The sequence below is a fragment of the Plecotus auritus genome (genome assembly GCF_963455305.1).
Source record: "Plecotus auritus genome assembly, chromosome: 3".
NCBI classification, from domain to species: domain Eukaryota; kingdom Metazoa; phylum Chordata; class Mammalia; order Chiroptera; family Vespertilionidae; genus Plecotus; species Plecotus auritus.
The window spans coordinates 111,293,251-111,312,061 of NC_137772.1; the positions used below are offsets into that span (position 1 = coordinate 111,293,251).

At 41.6% G+C, this 18,811-nt stretch overlaps 1 protein-coding gene across 9 annotated transcripts in view; it reads left to right on the plus strand.

Annotated features, from left to right (window-relative positions):
- The window catches only part of FAM168B (family with sequence similarity 168 member B), a 416,235-nt gene that overhangs the window by 137,039 nt on the left and 260,385 nt on the right, over window positions 1–18,811 (plus strand). For 2 of the 9 annotated variants that reach the window (XM_080661894.1, XM_080661893.1), the window contains exons 4-7: window positions 8,878–9,020; window positions 9,146–9,323; window positions 11,022–11,146; window positions 11,550–12,959. In XM_080661894.1, coding sequence (XP_080518020.1) covers window positions 8,878–9,020; window positions 9,146–9,323; window positions 11,022–11,134 — 434 coding nt within the window. In that variant the 3' untranslated portion in view covers window positions 11,135–11,146; window positions 11,550–12,959. Of the gene's footprint in view, window positions 1–8,877; window positions 9,021–9,145; window positions 9,324–11,021; window positions 11,147–11,549; window positions 18,341–18,811 lie in introns of those variants that run through there. The other 7 variants (XM_080661897.1, XM_080661891.1, XM_080661899.1 and 4 more) reach the window with 7 other exon arrangements.

Sequence of the window (18,811 nt, forward strand, 5' to 3'; positions counted from 1 at the left end):
TGCCCTCCCCTCCAGGCCCGGTCCCTCCCAACTGCTCTCCCCTGTAGGCCTGGTCACCCCCAACTGCACTCCTCTGCCGGCCATCTTGTGGCAGCCATCTTGTGACCACATGGGGTGGCCATCTTGTGTGAGGGCATGATGGTCAATTTGCATATTACCTCTTTATTATATAGGATGAAATCAAACTATTTTTCTTTCTTTTTTTCTTCCTTTCTCAGGATTGCTTTGGCTGCTTGGGATCTTTGGTGGTTCCATACAAATTTGAGGGTTTTTTTGTTTTTGTTGTTGTTCTATTTCTGTGAAAAATACCATTGGGATTTTATAGTGATTGCATTGAATCTCTGTATATTGCTTTAGGTAATATGGACAATTTTGCAGTGTTAATTAACTCTTCCAGTACATGAACATGGAATATCTTTCCATTTCTTTGTGTCATCTTCAGTTTCTTTAAATGTCTTATAGCTTTCATTGTACAGGTATTTCACACAACTCTTAGGTGAAATTTATTTCTAAGTATTTTACTCTTTTTGTTGTGATTTTTTAAATAGGGTTGTTTCTTAATTTTTCTTTCTTTTTTTTTTAAATTTTTTTTTAAATATATATTTTATTGATTTTTTACAGAGAGGAAGGGAGAGGGACAGAGAGTCAGAAACATCAATGAGAGAGAAACATCGATCAGCTGCCTCCTGCACACCTCCCACCGGGTATGTGCCCGCAACCAAGGTACGTGCCCTTGACCGGAATCGAACCTGGGACCTTTTCAGTCCACAGGCTGACGCTCTCTCCACTGAGCCAAACCGGTTAGGGCTAATTTTTCTTTCTTATAGTTTGTAAGTAGTATATAGAAAGATCACAATTCTTGTAAATTGATTTTGTACTTTGTACTTTACTGTATCTATTAATAATTTCTAGTAGTTTTTTTGTAGTCTTTAGGGTTTTCTTTATATAAAATCATGTCATCAGTTTTACTTCTTTCCTATTTGGATGCCATTTATTCATTTATATTAATTATTATTATTATTATTTTGCCTAATTCCTCTGTGTAGGACTTCCAGTAAAAGTGGTGGACTTTAGTTCATGGGTCAACACTCTGAGCAACCGGCTAGGACTTTTCATTATTGTTGTTAAAGATGGTGATGGTTTTTTAAAAATCCTTACCCAGGGGTATGTTTTTATCGATTTTGTTGAAGAGAGGAAGGAGGAGAGAGAGAAATCAACTTGAGAGAGAGAAACATCAATTGGTTGCCTCCTTTTCATGCCCAGACTGGGGATCAAATCTGCAACCTAGGTAAGGGTCTTGACCAGGAATTGAACTCTCAACTTTTTGGTGTACGAGATGATACTCCAACTGACTAAGCCATCAGGCTAGGGTGAGAAGGTAATGATTTTTATCCTTCATTCTGTTAATGTGTATCACAATGATTTGCAGAAATTGAACCATTTTTGCATCCCTGGAATAAATCTCACATGACCATGCATATGATTCTTTTAATGTATTGTTTTATTCAGTTAGCTAATATTTTGTTAATATTTAAAAATAGATTTTAAATCTATTTTTTATCTGAATAATTTTATTTGTTTGTGTTCTTATCTGTTTTTGGTATCAAGATAATATTGGCCTTGTAACATGAGTTTTGAAGTATTCCCTTCCCTTTAATTTTTGGAAATATTTGAGGAGGATGGGTATTTAATGTTTTTTGAATGTTTGGTAGAATTCACCAGTGAGCCCACATCTGGTCCTGGACTCTTGATTTTTGATTACTGTTTCAATCACCATGCTGGTGATTGGTTTATTCAGATTCTTTATTTCTTCATGATGCAGTTTTGGAAGGTTGTCTGATTCTAAGAATTTATCCATTTTTTTTCTAGATTATCCAATTTGTTGGCATATAGCTATTCATTTATTTATTTTTAAAATATGCTTTTATTGATTTTTTAGAGAGAGAGGAAGAGAAAGGGATAGAGAGATAGAAACATAGCTGAGAGAGAAACATCATCAATCGGCTGCCTCCTGCACGGCCCCTGGTAGAGAATGAGCCCACAACCTGGGCATATGCTCTGACTAGGAATCAAACCAGTGACCTCTTAGTTCATGGTTCGACACTCAACCACTGTGTTGGCACAAATTGTTGTTTTTTGATAGTGAGTTTGTTACCAGGTTGAAGTATCTATAGTTATTTAGAATGGTTTTTGTTTTCCCTTAACCTTTATACTATAATTGTCTAACAGCCTTTTCTGATATTGAATCACAAACTTCTGATTCTATTTTCTTATCACCTTACTCAGAGTTTTGGGTACTTGTGCTTTTTGTTTCAGGTAGAAGAGCTCATTCCTTTAAACATTTCTTTCAAGGCAAATCTAGTGGTGGTGAACTCCCTCAGCTTTTGTTTATCTGGGAAAGACTTCATTTTTTCATATCTGAAGGATAACTTTGCTTGATAGAATATTCTTGACTAACAGTTTGTATCTTTCCATATTTTAAATGTCATTCCACTCTCCTGGACTATAGGGTTTCATCAGCTGATAGCCTGATGGTGGTATATTTGTAGGTTACCATCTTTTATTCTCTGGCTGCCTTTAAAATTCTTTTTTTATCATTGACTTTTGACAGTTTGATGTGTCTTGGAGAAGGTTTTTTGGTTTGTCTTTTTGTGTTTTGTTTTGTGTTTTTTTTTTACATTGAGATATTTAGGTATTCTCTTAGTTTCATGGACTTTGTATATTGAATTTCTACCTCAGTTGTGGAAAGTTCTCATCTATTATTTCTCTAAATAAGCTCTCTGCTTCTTTCTCCCTCTCTTCTCCTTCTGGAATACCCATTATCCTTATGTTGCCCTTTCTAATGGAGTTGGATAGTTCTCGCAGAGTTCTTCATTTTTGAAAAAATCATAGTTCTCTCTACTCATCTGCCTGAATTATTTGTAGATTTCTATCTGCCAGCTCACAATTCTCTCTTCTATATGATCTACTCTGGAGCTCTCACAATTCTCTATTCCATATGATCTGCTATATTTCCAAATTATTCTCATCTCATTTATTGAGTTCTTCAGCTCCAGAATTTCTGTTTAGGTCTTTGTTAATTTACTTATTCTGCTTATTGATTTTATTCTTGAGCCCATTGAATTGAGTTTTCTTATAGTGTCTTCATGATGTCTATTTTGAATTCTCTCTCAGATTACAGTCTTCTATGACTTTTAAGTGTGGTTTTTGGAGAATCATTATTTTCTTTATCTGCTACCATGTAACCATGATTTTTTTATGGTGTTTGATGAGTTATTCCTCTGGGTGCATTTGAAGTAGCCAATACCTTTCTTATTTTGGTATAGCTTTGTTGTTTACTTTGATCCTAAGAGTTCAACAGGTTGGTAATTAGAGGCCTCTTTTTAGTTTTCCAGTACATGGTGCCATAGCACACATTTTTGGTTTCTCCTACCTGACATGCCTCTGGCTATATTTGTGAACCAGTGCTTTTCCAAAGGTGTCGCTGGTGCCTTGTCATTGCTGTTTGTTACTCTGGGATCACTAGTGTCTTGTTGCTGCTAGTGTCGCTTGGGTCACATATCAGAGTCACCGGGATAGCGGTTGCCTCCACCACATCCCATGTCATCTGGTTGTGGGTACTGCTGTGGCAATGGGATGGGGGTTGAGGATGGAGAGAGCTGGGGTTGCCTGTGGTGCTGGGACTGGGAGGCTGAAGTCATGTATGTCGTCTCTGTGGGGTAGCCAGAGTCATCGTGGTGGGGAACAGGGTTGGAGGTGGCACCTCTGCTGTTCCCCCAGTTCCTACTCCCTTATGTGTTTCAGTCCACCATTTTCAGCTGTACAGATGTGTGGATCTTTCCAGTGTCCTGGTGTGTTGGGTGAGGAGACTTTGTTGAGTCATGAGATGCTTTACTTGTTACTGATAGAAGGGGAGAGATAAGGGAGCATCTCATGCCACCACAATGCTAATGTCACTGCCATGCATAATTCTTTTTTAAAAATAATATTGATGGACACTTAGGTTGCTTCCATAGCTTGGCCATTGTAAATGATGCTGCAGTGAATATATGCCTTTTGAATTAGTGTTTTGGGTTTCTTCGGATAAATATCCAGAAGTAGAATTGCTGGGTCCTTCTTTGTCTCTTGGTATAGACTTTATCTGTTTTGTCTGGTATAAGTATTGCTACCCCAGCTTTTTTGTTTGTTTCTATTTGCATCCCTTTACTTTCAACCTGTATCTTTTGATTTGAAACAAGTCTCTTGTAGTTAGCATATGTTAAGGGTCTTATTTTGTTATTCATTCAGCTGCCATATGTCTTTTGATTGGAGCCTTTAATCCATTTTCATTTAAAATAATTGTTGATAGATATGTATTTATTGCCATTTTATTCATATTTTCTATCTTTAAAAAAATTTTATTAAAGAAGAGTTTTTAACATTTTTTTGTAATGTTGGTTAGGAGGTGATGATCTCTAGCTTTTTCTTTTCTGGGAAGCTCTTTATATACCCTTTGATTCTAAATGGAGTTTTGCTGGGTAGAATAATTCTGTTTGTGGGTCTTTGCTTTTAATCACTTTGAATATTTTGTGCCAAGCCTTTCTGGCCTGCAAAGTTTCTATTGAGAAATCAGCTGACAGTCTTATGGAAGCTCCCTTGTAGATAACTAACTATTTTCTCTTGCTACTTTTAATATTCTCTCTTTGTCTTTAACCTTTGGCATTTTAATTATGATGTGCCTTGGTGTTTGCTTCTTTGGGTTCATCTTGTTTGGTTGGGACTCTGTGCTTCCTGGACTTTTATGTCTATTTCCTTTACCAGGTTAGGGAAGTTTTGTGTCATTATTTTTTGTTTGTTTGTTTGTTAATCCTCACCCAAGGATATTTTTTTCCATTTATTTTTAGAGAGAGTGGGAGGGGGAGAGACAAAATCACCTGGCATTTGTCTTTCTCTGTCTGATTTATTTCACTCAGAGAGAAACATCAATGTAAGAGAGACACATTGATTGCTTGCCTCCCACACATGCTCCAAATGGGGCCAGGGATCGAGCCTGCAATTGAGATACATGCCCTTGACCAGAATTGAACCTGGGACCCTTCAATCTATGGGCTGATGCTCTAACCTCTGAGCAAACCAGCTAGGGCACATCATTATTTTTTCAAACAGGTTTTCAATTTCTTGCTCTCTTTCTTCTCCTTCTGGTGCCCTCATGATATGAATGTTGGTAAGCTTGAAGTTGTCCCAGAGGATTCTTACACTATCTTCATTTTTTGTATTCTTTTTTCTTTTTGCTGTCCTGAGGAGTGTTTTCTGTTTCTTACCTTTCAAGTCACTGATTTGATTCTCTACTGTGATTCCCTGTAATGTATTCTTCATTTAAGTTAGTGTATTCTTCATTTCTAACTAGATCTTTTTTGTGTTTTCTATCTCCATTTTTATGTTACCTATCTCTTTATTGAAGTTCTCACTGAGTTTTTCTACGTTTTCCCTAAGTTCAGTGAGTATTCTTATAACCAACATTTTGAGCTTTGCTTCTGGTAGATTGCTCATTTTAATTTTGTTTAGCTCTTTTTCTGAAGTTTTGTTCTGTTCTTTCATTTGGAACATGTTTCATTTGTGTCGTTGTTTTGGCTGCTTCCCTGTTTTTGTTTCTATGTATTAGGTAGAGCAACTATGTCTTCTAGTCTTGGTAGAGTGGTCTTATGTAGCAGGTGTCTTTTGGGGTGCAGTGGCGCAGTCTCCACAGTAACCTGAGCTGGGCACTCCAGATGGTGCTCCTTGTGTGGGTTGTGTGTACCCTCTTGATCAGGTGTGAGGACTGGCTGGGACCACTAGAGGATCTGTTGTGCAAGGGCCTATCCCATGGAGCAGAACTCACTTCAGTGGGGCTTAGGTACCTTCTGAGTCCACCCCTTGAGTGTGTCTCTTATGGAGGTGGTTTGATGATGCTTTGATGTGGTCTGAAGCTGTCCACCTGGTGCACTGGCTCTTGGGCTTCCTAATAGTTGTAGTCCGAGATCAACTGCTGTTTGTGCTCTTTCCAGGGCCATCTGGCATGAGCTACAAAGCAATCTTTAGATGGTTGCTACTTGTGCTGGCCTTGGAGGTGCCCAAGATAGGCCAAGCTGCAAACCTAATTAGGCTGCTGCTAATGTCAAGTCTGGGGCCACTTAGAAGAGGTATGGGGTACACGGAGGTTAGATGGTGCTTGTTTGAGATATTTTAGGAAAATCTGCAGCATGAGCTAAGACAGGCAGTTGTAAGGAAAAGCCACTGGAAAGGGTTTGGGTGGGCCAGCAAGTTGGGTGGGGCAGGGTTACAGGGAATCACCAGGTTGATGGAGATTCAGATATTGCCACCTCCTATGGGCTGTGTGGGAGGGCTCAGCAAAGAAACAATGGCTTCTGCCAGGACTTCTGTCTGTGGAGAAAGCTGCCCCTCCAGCCCTTGCCTTAATGCCAGATAATTGAGTTCTTCCCTGTTTGTCCCTGGTACTTTTTGAGCTTCTGCCCCAGCGCTGGAGCTCATAGGGCATGAGTTCAAGTAAGTCCCTGCACAGGCTTTTTAAGAGGAACATCTGGGACTTCAAGAGCCCTTTGTCTCACTCAGCTACAACCCTTGCAGGTTTTCACAGTTAAAAATTATGGGGACTTCTCCTGCCACTAGGACTCCTTGCTCCACAATTGAGATATTCTTCCCGATTTTTACTAGGTGTACCAGTTAATAATGCAGATTTTTTTTTCAATAGATGGAGTTACACATATGGTGATATATATGCGATTTGATATGTATGCTATTTTGTTGTATTGACAGCAAGCTTCAAAACTTCATGTGTTGTCGGGGCGGGGGGGGGGGGCGGGGATAAGGACACATATGTAATACCTTAATCAATAAAGGAAAAAAAACTTCATGTGTCAAATTTGTTGAAGGTGTTAGCATCATAGATATTTTTATGCCTAAACATGTCAAATTTTGTGCCAAAAAAAAAAAAAAAAGAACATTTGCAGGAAATTTTAATTCATTACTATATTTTTAAGAAAAAGTTATCTTATACTTCAGGAAGCTTATGGTGAACATGTTCCATCTCAAAATACTTGTGAACGCTGTTTTAAATGCTTTAAAAGTGATAATTTCAATGTGAAAGACAAAGAACGTCCAGGTCAACCAAAAAAGTTTGAAGACAACAATTACAAGCATTATTGGATGAAGATGTGTGTCAAACTCAAAAACAACTTGCAGAAAGATTAAATGTTGCTCAGCAAACTTCAATCGTTTACAAGCAATGGGAAAGATTTTAAAGGAAGGAAAAGGGGTGCCACATCAAGTGAACGAAACACAAATGAAAAACTGAAAAGTCATCAGTAAAATGTTGCTTCAACGACACGAAAGAAAGTCTTTTTTGCATCAAATTGTGACTGGTGATGAAAAGTGGATTTATTTTGAGAATCCCAAATGCACAAAATCATGGGTTGATCCAGGTCAACCATCAACATCGACTGCAAGGCCAAATCGCTTCGGAAAGAAGACAATGCTCTGCATTTGGTAGGATCAGGAAGGTGTGGTGTATTATGGGCTTCTAAAACCAGGTGAAACCGTTGATACTGATTGCTACCGACAACAAATAATCAAGTTGAACCATGCTTTGATCATGAAACAACCAGAATGGGCCAGAAGACACGGCAAAGTAATTTTGCTTCATGATAATGCACCATCACACACTTAAAAAACAATTAAAGACACGTTAAAAGATCTTGCCTGGGAAGTATTAACCCACCCGCAGTATTCACCAGACCTTGCTCCTTCGATTACCACTTGTTCCGATCGATGGCACACACACTTTCTGAGCAGCACTTCAAAATGTACGAAGAAGTGGAAAATTGGGTCTCTGAATGGTTTGCCTCAGAACAAGAAAAGTTCTATTGGGATGGTATCCACAAATTACCTGAAAGATGGGGGAAATATGTAGCTACCGATGGACATTACTTTGAATAAAGCACTTTTGATGTTTCTGTTGAAATTATCGTGTTTTCTTTGATTACAAAATCTGCCATTATTAATCGGTACACCTAGTAACTGCTGCATGTGGGTGTGGGACCAGCCCATTCAGCATCTTCATCCCTCATATCAGTCTGATATAGCTGCTTCTTTACGTCCTTAGTTATAGGACACCTATCTGTTCAGCTAGATTTCAGGTGTTCTGAGTGATAGTTCTGTAGTTTAGTTGTAATTCTGATGTGATTGTGGGAGGTTTCAGCACTGAGTTTACCTACATTGCCACCTCAACTGGCAGCTCATGCTTATTTCTTTAAAACAAATTTTTTTAAGTGAAATTATGGAACTAATGCCATTGTATGTCCCAAGAAGGCTGTACCAATTTATATTCCATCAGGATAGGTGTTTTTTCCCTTTTTCTATATGAGTGTACTTTTTAAAAAATCATTATTATTTTATTTCAGAGAGGAAGGGACAGGGAGAGAGAGATAGAAACATCAATGATGAGAGAGAATCATTGATTGATCACCTCCTGCACACCCCACTCCAGGGATTAAGCCCACAACCTGGGCATATGCCCTGACCAGGAATCGAACCATGACCTCCTGGTTCACAGGTAGATGCTCAACCACTGAGCCACGCGGGCCAGGCTGAATGTACTTTCAGTATAACTTTTTCCTTTTGTCTTTATTCCTTCTTCCCAAGTGACTCCCACCCTACACACACATTCTTATACATTAAGTAACGAAGTCAGATCTTAATGGAGCTCATATGGGGCCACAATGGTATCATATCTGGTATGGTCAGGGTTGGAAAACTGATTTGCTTCTCACTGTATACTTGGTTCTTTCCCTTTGTCTGGCAAATGTGGATTTGTGAAAAGTTCATTGGGCTTCTTTGTTTCAGGTTACACTCCTGGCACACCTTACAAAGTGTCCTGTTCCCCCACCAGTGGGGCAGTGCCACCATATTCCTCCTCCCCCAACACATACCAGACTGCTATATACCCTGTGCGAAGTGCCTATCCCCAGCAAAGCCCATATGCACAGGTAGGCCTTGGGTGCACTGTGAGGCTCTTGGTACTGTTCTTGGGCATTGTATATGTAGATCCCATCTGGGGTCTTACCCACTGGGTATAGAGTCCTGTTGCAGTTATCTCTCTTCCTCCCCACAGCAAGGCACATTCTACACACAGCACCTGTATGCAGCACCCCCTCACGTCATCCACCACACCACAGTAGTGCAGCCCAATGGCATGCCGGCGACAATGTACCCTGCTCCCATCCCTCCTCCGAGAGGCAACGGGGTCACCATGGGTATGGTGGCTGGGACCACTATGGCCATGTCAGCAGGTGAGTCGACTCTGGATTTCCTGTTCTATGGTGTCATGAGAGCTGCGAAGGGAGAGCTCACTAATATTCTGACCCCTGGCCTTAATATTTCATGTCTAGAATTGTGTGGAAGGACATATTCTTTTGGGAAGGAATAGCGTATTATATTTTTCTTCCCCCCCCCTTCTCCTTTCAGTTGAGACAAGACAGGAGTGGGGGTTAGAGTAATAAATCATGAACCAAGTACCCTCCTGGTAGAGTATGACTGGAATGGCACTATCTGAATTTCAGAGGGCTACTTTGTTGCTGAGTTGAGCTGTTTGACAGTAGGAACTAGGAGTAACCAGATATCCTCTGTGAGCATCTCCTCTGTGACCAGATCTCCTCTGTAAAGCAGAAGGGCAACTTTGTATTCTGGGGTATTGGACCTCTTGTACTCCCTTTTAGTATGGGTTCCTTTGCAGGCCAAATTGTCTGTCTAGGAGAGCTAGTCTTGTGTTAATAGACATCACAGCTACTTATAGAAATCCTTTGGCACTCATTGACTTTATTTCCCAAGGAAAATAAACCACTGAGAGATGCGAACCCTGGCTAGGATAGGCACATCTGCCTGGAGCCCTGGCACCTCTGTGACAGGGGCCAGGTACACACGATGCACTTGGTTGCCCAGGGCTAGGATTTTTTTAAAAAATATTGTTCCCTCTATGCTTTCTAGACTTTCATTTCAATGTAAGAAAATCATGCCAGAGAGAAAGGTCTCTATTTTATTTGGTTTTATTTTAGTCTCTATTTTATTTGGTTTTCCTATACTTATCTTTGAAGGTAAAAGAGATTATACTTTCAATTATGTACAGACAGAAAGTGCATGTTTGTAACAGGTAGAGGGAAGGGAAGACAGGTCTGGGATGAGTGTGGGCAGGGAGACAGGAGAGTGAAGAGAGTGAAGGCTGTTATTTTTGAGGTAGTGCTTGTCTGCAAATGGACTCAGATAATTGCTGCCTTTTCTTCAGGTTAGGGAAAAATACATTTACCTTAATGTACTCTGAAGTTTATATGGTTTGGAATTTCCCTCAATCCCTCTCTTCCATTTATTTGTTTCATATTAGTAATTTTTAAGGGTACAGTTCAATAGTGTTAAGTATATTTACACTGTTGTGAAACACCTCCAGAACTTTTTTTATCTTGCAAAACTGAAGCGCTGTTCCCATTAAACAACTTTTCTTTCTCCCTGCCCGCCAACCCCTGACACCACCATTCTACTTTCTGTCTCTATCAATGACTACTCTAGGGACTTCAGATAAGTGGAATCATACAGTACTTGACTTTTTGTGACTGTTTTTTTTTTTTTTTTCACCTAGCATAATGTTCTCAAGGTTCATGTGAGTTGTAGCATGTGACAAATTTCTTCCCTTTTAAGGCTGAGTAATATTTTTATTTTGTCTCTTATTATCTAATCCACAAAAATAATTAAGTATGCTTATATTACAGGAAGGTATAAAGGTTTCCACAAATGTATTACCATTATGAGCTTTCTGTGTTTGTACATCTTTGAGTAGTTCTTATATAATCAGAGTTCTGACAGTAGTCAAGGTCCAAGGCCCTTTTCCCTCTTCCTTACCTCCCTCCTTGTCAGAGGCAGCATAAAGTTGTGTAGTGATGATGTAAGGACAACCTTGACTGTGGGCAGTGCTACTTGCCACATGTTCCTCTTTCTTGCAGGTACCCTGCTGACTGCCCACTCCCCAACTCCTGTCACCCCTCATCCAGTCACTGTGCCCACGTATCGGGGTCCAGGAACGCCCACCTACAGCTACGTGCCCCCTCAGTGGTGATCACCTACATATGTAAGTGACTGGTGAAGCCTAGGTTGGCTCTTGACTAAAGTGCATTTTTTTTCCAGTGGAAAATGGCAAATCTACCATAATTTAAGCACTAATGAGAAAAATGCTACCTGACTGTTCATCCAAGTGTTTAAATTTTTGCTCATATTGGGTCTGTACAAAGTAGAAGAAAGAAGGAAACCACTGAGTACTTGCTATGCATACTATGTTCCTTGTACCTGCCTCCTGCAAAATAAGTAGTATTCCAGTTATAATTGGAAGCCTCTGTGAGGTCCATGGGTATCAGGAACATTTTCTTTCTGCTGCCCTTTTTGGATTTCATCCTCCTCTAATTGAAATGCGTCCTTTTCATAGCAGCAATGCCAAAGGAGCTCTGTGATTGTGTGTCTTTCTCCCTCCTGCGCAGGTTTGAGGATGGAGCTGTGCAGTCACATCCTGGATATTCCACAGCTGGTGCTGCAGGCCTCGTGCCTCCAACCAGGACTTTCTTCTTAATGCTCTCGACACTTAGCTAAATACTACTACAGCCCAGCCTTGCAGATCTCAGCACCATTAGTCTCCAACTAACTATGGGTTGGTCTTAAAGCAATTCCTGTTTTGGGGCTGCCTGGCAATTTTTTAGCTAACTGTAATGATGAAAAGGGAGTATTAATGTATTCTGAAATCATATCTAGTTGAATGCATGTTTAAAAAGCAAACACAAAAACAAACCTTGCTCAGACTACCTGCAGTGACTGATGCAAAATCATCATATACAAAATCCAAAGGAATGGAAAATATTTTATAACTTGTATCACTAATGCTGTGTTGTAATGTATGCAGTCTTAAAGATGTAAGTGTTAAAGTGAATTTCTTCATAGAGCATCTGAAATCTCTTAAGTGATTCTTCAACCTTTGGTGTTGATGTAGGTTGCCAGTTGGAAACATGAAATTTTAGTTTTTATCCATCTGTTTATTTTATACTGATTGCACTGGGAGAGAATTGTAGGGACCAGGAGAGTATAGGGTGGGCCACAGCTACTTGGGGTAGCCAGGTTAATGGGCATCACTATCTTTTCATTTAGGCTTATGGGGTCAGTTTGATGTGGACATTCTTAAAAGATTATCATGAGAGACTAGAGTTGTATGGCCAGTACATTTAGGGGCATTTTGCAGTTTGTCTATCAGCAAAGCAGTTTTCTCGGGATTGCTATGTAAATTACCATTACAAAGCTCTTTTCAGAGAGAGATGCTGTTTTCTATATCTTTATTGGAAAAGCCCTATGTAGAATTAAGTTATTTTCCGAGGATGGAAGATATGTGAAATAAACAGAAAAATCTGGAGGAGGTATTGTTCTCTTCTTGATTTAGTGTAGAAAATCATTTCTCTTTTTTTCTTTGCTGAGAAATATTTGAGTTAGCTGAAAATATATGTAGGCATTGCTGTTCTTTCCCCCACAAAGAAGGGTAAGATTTCAGCTGTGTGTTCTGAAGAAAGTTGTATATTTAAGAACTATTAAAAAGGGAACAAAACTTTATTTGAAATTGATTACTTGTTGTAGAGAGGTGGGGCTGCCGCTAAGTTTAGGCCTATCCACTTGATGGAGACTTAATCCTCTGAGACCATCTGGAGGCGGGTGTGGGGAGGTCTAAGGTCTATTGTCTGTGAGCCTCTTTTGCCATCTCTTCTGGCAACTGAGAGCGCTCAGCACAAAGCAGGTATGGACAACAAAGGGTCAGGCAGCGGCAAAATGCATTTGCCTGCCAGGGATTATTATGGAATGGGTATTGTGTTTAAAATATGAATATTGTATATAAGAAATTGAGGAATTTTTTTTTTTTTTTTTTTTTTTTTTTTGCCTACATGGGTTCAACTTATATTGATGGGAGTGAGTCTGTTCTCAGATAGAATCACAGGGAGTGTGAGAAGAGGGTTTGTCTCATCTCAGCAGTTTGTCAGGCAGGTGGGGGAGTATGCCCCTGTTTTACCCCATCATTGTTTCAAGTGCTGTGTGCTTTGGTTGGGGAGGGGATTCTACTCTTCTTATGTCTCTGGCAACTAGGTCAGGGCTTTCAACCAGATTGGTGAATGGGGACACCTCACCCCTGAGCCTTTGGTAACCTTATTTTTTATAATAAGTATTCTTTGTAATTTTTTCTCACATTGTATTTTATAGTGACTTTAGGAATATTTTTGCATGATCATGTAAAGAAAAAATTCCTTATTCCTAATACCTGTTAACATAGTGTGTTTACTAAAAAGAACTTTAAATTGCTTCATAAGCACTTAACCCATGTGTGTGTGTACAGTTTGTGCACACTTCTTAAACTTTGTGTTGTAATTACATCTGTATAGTGGATGGTTTGTAATATCAATAGGTTCCAGGGACAAGTAACAGAAAACTCAGTTTCCTCAAGTTAGAGTAGTTGATAGGAGAAAATGTGATTTTAGTGTATGCTTTTAAAATGCCCCAAACAAAAAAATGAGAATACACACACACACACTACCTAGGGATGGAGTAATTTGAAATCAAGGGGAGTCTATTAGAAGTTATATAGGATATTTTTCAGGCTTGCTTGAGACTTAGGGTGAGTGTTTTCATGAGCACTAAATTAAATGGTGTTTTCAAGAGAAAGCAGAATGGATTGCATTTCCCCCTATTTATATCAGTATCATGACACTTTCCCCCTAATTTTCTTTTTAAATCTTTTCCCTTTTGTCAAGTTGAGCTGAGAGACTTTATCAGATAGTATTGTGTTATGGAATATGTCTTTTCAGTTGAAACTATCAGGGCATCAGCTATCAAATATGATGGTGAAAGGTAGACTTTGTCTAGTATGTATGAATCTGGACTTACGAATAGTAAAAGTAGTATATGTTGTAATTTTAGCAGAGTTTTAAATTATTCCTAGTAAAATTAATTAAGGAATAAAAGTCCTATTATAAACTTGTATAATTTGATATCCAAAGCACAATAGTGGAACATTTAAAGAAATTTTGCTTCCTAATTTGAGAGCCTTTTAACTAAATTATAGTTCTTTTAGAAACTGAGACAGGCAAGCAAAGGTTCCTAATTCCTATAAACATGGACTTCATCATGGATATTTAATTTGTTTTGTTTTGTTTTTACAGCCTCTTTCCTAAAGTTTAGGAGGTCCGTTTCTCTGCTTATGGAAATGCTCTGGACTGGATAACTGAGTGTTTAGCGATGAGCAAGCCATGATCCTATTAACTTGCTGCCTCTGAGAAGGGAAGATAACATCAGGGCCAGGGCCATTTGTGGTAAACGGGAACATAGGTACTTCCAGAACCTTTTATGTTTCTTATGTTAAATCTTTTCAGAGCCTTCTTGTTGGTGTGGTTATTAGGCCTACCAGTTGCTATTCTGTGACTTTCTTGTGTACGAAGCAAACAGTGTTTACAGGAGATTGAGGAAGATCCTAAGGCTTGGGATGGGCACCTGGTTTTTAAGCATCCTGTCCTTCCCAAGCTGGGCAGACAATGTCTGGCTCTCTCTGGTAGCATCATGACTTTAGTAATGAGAGGAAATATATTCTTAAGGCACTTTGGATGTGCAAATATCTGGCAATGTCTTTCCTTTATGTGGGTTTCTGTGAGCGTGCCTGCCAGTGATTGATTGTGGAAGGATGGTAAACACAGGCCACATCAATAGTGGAGCCTGCTTTAAAAAGGAAACCCAAATTGCTCCTGTCCTTTGGAAACAGTATTACTTGGACCAGTTAGGTCACCTTCTCTCCATCTGGCAGCTGTGCGCCTCAGTCATTGCTAGCCTGAGCATTGCCCATATAGGACAGGACACCTGTCTGACACCCTCCATTGGTTGCAACGGTGGTTTAAGGATGCATAGCTTGAGGTGGGAGGCAACTTCTGATCCTTCTCTTGTGCTTTCTATGGAATGGGGATAATCTGAAAAGAGTAGTGTGGTTAGCTTAGGGAAAGGGTAGGCTGTTTAGCTCTCCTCTCTGGCAAATTTCAAGTGTGTGTGTGTGTCCATCTGACTTGAGCAGACTGCAGATGACACGCTTCAGAGGAGGGTCTGATCTTTTCAGGTAGAAAGTTGCAAGTTGATCTTAGATGTTTCAGAGAATTTATCTCTTTATCCACTCTATTCACTTGAACAGAAAACCTGTGGTATCATCCTATCTAATAAAAGAGAAACATGCAAATTGACCGTACCTCCGCTACGCCCACAAGCCAGTCAGGAGCGAGTATGCAAATTGACCCAACAAATATGGCGGTGGCCACAGAGCTGGAGAGAGCAGGAGTCTTGAGTTGCCCCCGGCGATGGAGGAAGCCAAGCTTCCCACAGCCCTGGCCTGCCCTGGCCTCCGCTCAAGGCTACAAAGTTTCAATTATAGAAGACAAATAAATCCCACATACCAGGGCCTCCGCTTGGGTCGCCGGGGGGCATGGCCGGCCTGCAAACCACCACAGGCCCCTCACCCAGGCCGCCCCACACCCCAAGGGAACCCTCACCCTGATGAGGGACACCCTTCAGGGCAAACCAGCCAGCCCCCACCCGTGCTCCAGGCCTCTATCCTGTCTAATAAAAGAGTAATATGCAAATTGTCACTCCAGCACACAAGATGGCTGCCCCCATGTGGTCAAAGATGACTGCCCCCATGTGGACACAAGATGGCCACCACAAGATGGCCAGCAGGGGAGGGAAGTTGGGAGGGACCAGGCCTGCAAGGGAGAGCAGTTGTGGGCGATCAGGCCAGCAGGGGAGAGCAGTTATGGGCGGACCAGGCCTACAGGGAGGGCAGTTGGGGGCGATCAAGCCTGCAAGAGCGGGCAGTTAGGGGTGAACAGGCCGGCAGAGGAGGGAAGTTGGGGGCGACTGGGCCTGCAGGGAAGGGCAGTTGGGGGGGACCCAGGCATGCAGGGGAGAGCATTTTGGGGGAACCAGGCCTGCAGGGGATGGCAGTTGGGGGAGACTAGGCCTTCAGGGGAGGGCAGTTAGGGGTGACCAGGCCGGCAGGGGAGGGCAGTTAGGGGCAAACAGGCTGGCAGGGGAGCAGTGAGGCATCAATCAGGCTGGCAGGAGAGTGGTTAGGGGGTGATCAGGCTGGCAGGCAGAAGCGGTTAGGGGCAATCAGGAAGGCAGGCAGGCGAGCAGTTGGGAGCCAGCAGTCCTGGATTGTGGGAGGGATGTCCAACTGCCCGTTTAGGCCCAATCCTACTGGGATTGTGCCTAAACGGGCAGTCGGACATCCCTCGAGGGGTCCCAGATTGGAGAGGGTGCAGGCTGGGCTGAGGGACACCTACCCCCCGTGCACTAATTTCATGCACCGGGCCTCTAGTCACTTTATAAATGTCCCCAGGACTAAAGTCAACTCACTTGGGACAAGGACAGAGGAGATGTGGACATCTCTATCCAGGGAACCTGAATGAACTATGGGAGATGGTATTCTCCAGGATTTGTATGTTGGAGATGACAGGCAGCTCATCTCTGCCTCCTGAGCCCTGTTGGAGTCTCCCCAGGTCCTTGTGTAGATGAGTGAATAGTCAGACTAGATCTGAGGCCAGCACTCTTGTGCACTCTGAAGGATTGTTCTGACAGCCACTTGAATGAGAAGCACCAAGGAGCCACATAAGTTGTGACTGACCAAGGAATCGTTCCTTTAAAAAAAAATTTTTTAATCATTTCTAAATACTGTTTTTTAGACTTTTTTTGGTACATTTTTAAACTTACATCAGCATTGTCTTCCATTGTTAAAGGCATTGACACCTCTGCATTGAACTCAGGTGTCAATCAATACAAAGGAATGGAATATCCATCCTGATCTAGTTCTGTTGTCTATAAATTAATACTATTTTAATTTTTTATGCAATCAGATAAGTAGATGAGCTTAGATTTAAAATTATTAAAAGCACGTTTATTGTAGCAAGAGCTATGTATTAACACTGCAGTTTTGAATAAAGATTGACTTGTGTTGCATATTATGGTTTTCATGATTTTTCCCTGTAGGTTTTGTCTCAAGGTGGTTTACCTGCCTGGGAGGTGTTATAGCTTCTCTAAAGTTAGGAAATCCAGTGGTTTCGAGCAAAAGTCCTGTAGTGCTCAGCTACCTCCCTTCTCAAGCCAAGTACTCTTGACCTTGGCAGTGTGTAAGGGTATGTGGAGGCCACAGGTTGTGAGAACTGTTTCCCTAGATGGGAAGGGGGAGGAAAGCCACCCTCATTCCTCTTTTCCTGGTCCTGTAGCTCAGGTCCTCCTGGGAAGACACATTCTTCCCCCTTTCACTAAGGAAGATGCTGAGACCCAGAAAGATTATGGATTGCCTGTCCCCTGAACGCATTTGCTAACTTCAGCTAAATAGAAACTCTGAGAGCAGTCAGGGAGGGAATGGGCTTCCAGGCCCTAAGGGGAGGGAGAGGCTGAGCCAGCCATACTTCACACTTGGACAGCTCCCAGTGGCCCTGAGCCTCTTTCAAGCACTTAGCCTAGCCACTTTAGCCTCTTTTCACCAAAGCCATGAGGCATGATCTCAACTAGGTGAAGCCCTACTCCCAATTCTGGGTGCTACTGGGATTATTTCCTCCAGGTTAAGGAAAGGCCTAGGGCACAGAAGGGTGGGCATACAGAAGAGAAAATGCATAGACATCAACAGAAAACAAGGGCTGGCAGCCAGTTTACTTATTTATTTATTTTTAAATATATTTTACTGATTTTTTACAGAGAGGAAGGGAGAGGGATAGAGAGTTAGAAACATCGATGAGAGAGAAACATCGATCAGCTGCCTCCTGCACACCCCCTACTGGGGACATGCCCGCAACCAATGTTCATGCCCTTGACCGGAATCGAACCTGGGACCTTTCAGTCTGCAGGCCGACGCTCTATCCACTGAGCCAAACCGGTTTCGGCAGCCAGTTTATTTTTCACAAGTTTCTTTATGAAATTAAATGTAGTGTCTGGCTTAGAGAAGGTAGAGTAGTGCAAGTGACTACATACTGCTGAATTCCAATGGGCCAGAGGGGCTGCTTGGCACTTTGCACCCACAAGCCAGGCCCTGGCTGTCCTCATGGGCACCCTTCCTTGGGGTGGGATGTAGCTTCCCCCTCCAACCCACATACTCACTGGCTTCTGGTCAGTCCTGGCATGCTGGGTTATAAAACTCAGTCCTTATGGCTTCTCATGCTCACTTAGGGTAAAGAAATCTTCCTGTGTCACTAACAATTCTTTTTCTCCATTTTTAGAAAAACAAAATCCAAACAAAAAAACTGGAACCAGGTTCTGGAGTCAACACAGCTACATGTGGACAAACCCTGATGGAAGTTTGCAGCTGATTATAAACACATTACAAGTGAAGAGAGTGTCTAGAGAGGAACTGGGAGGCAAAATGGGTGGGCTCTGGGGCCAGGTGTGATCATACGCAGAATACCCGGTTCCCAGACTCCAGGGATGTCAGCTGCCTGGCACCATCAGCTGGAGGCCTGCAAGGAGAATTGGAGGGCAGAGGGGCACACAGCCCAGCTTTCCAAGTGGCGGAAGGCAAATAGCCACCTCCTGCCCAGATAAAACAGGAGGAGGAGGAATGATTAGATGTATGAAGAAGAGAGTCTGAATAGTCAGTCCTTTTACGCATGTCCATCTGGCTGATGGTACTCAGCTATAATTTCCAGGAGGCCCCACAAAGGTCAGGAAGGTGGCGGGAGGTTCCTGT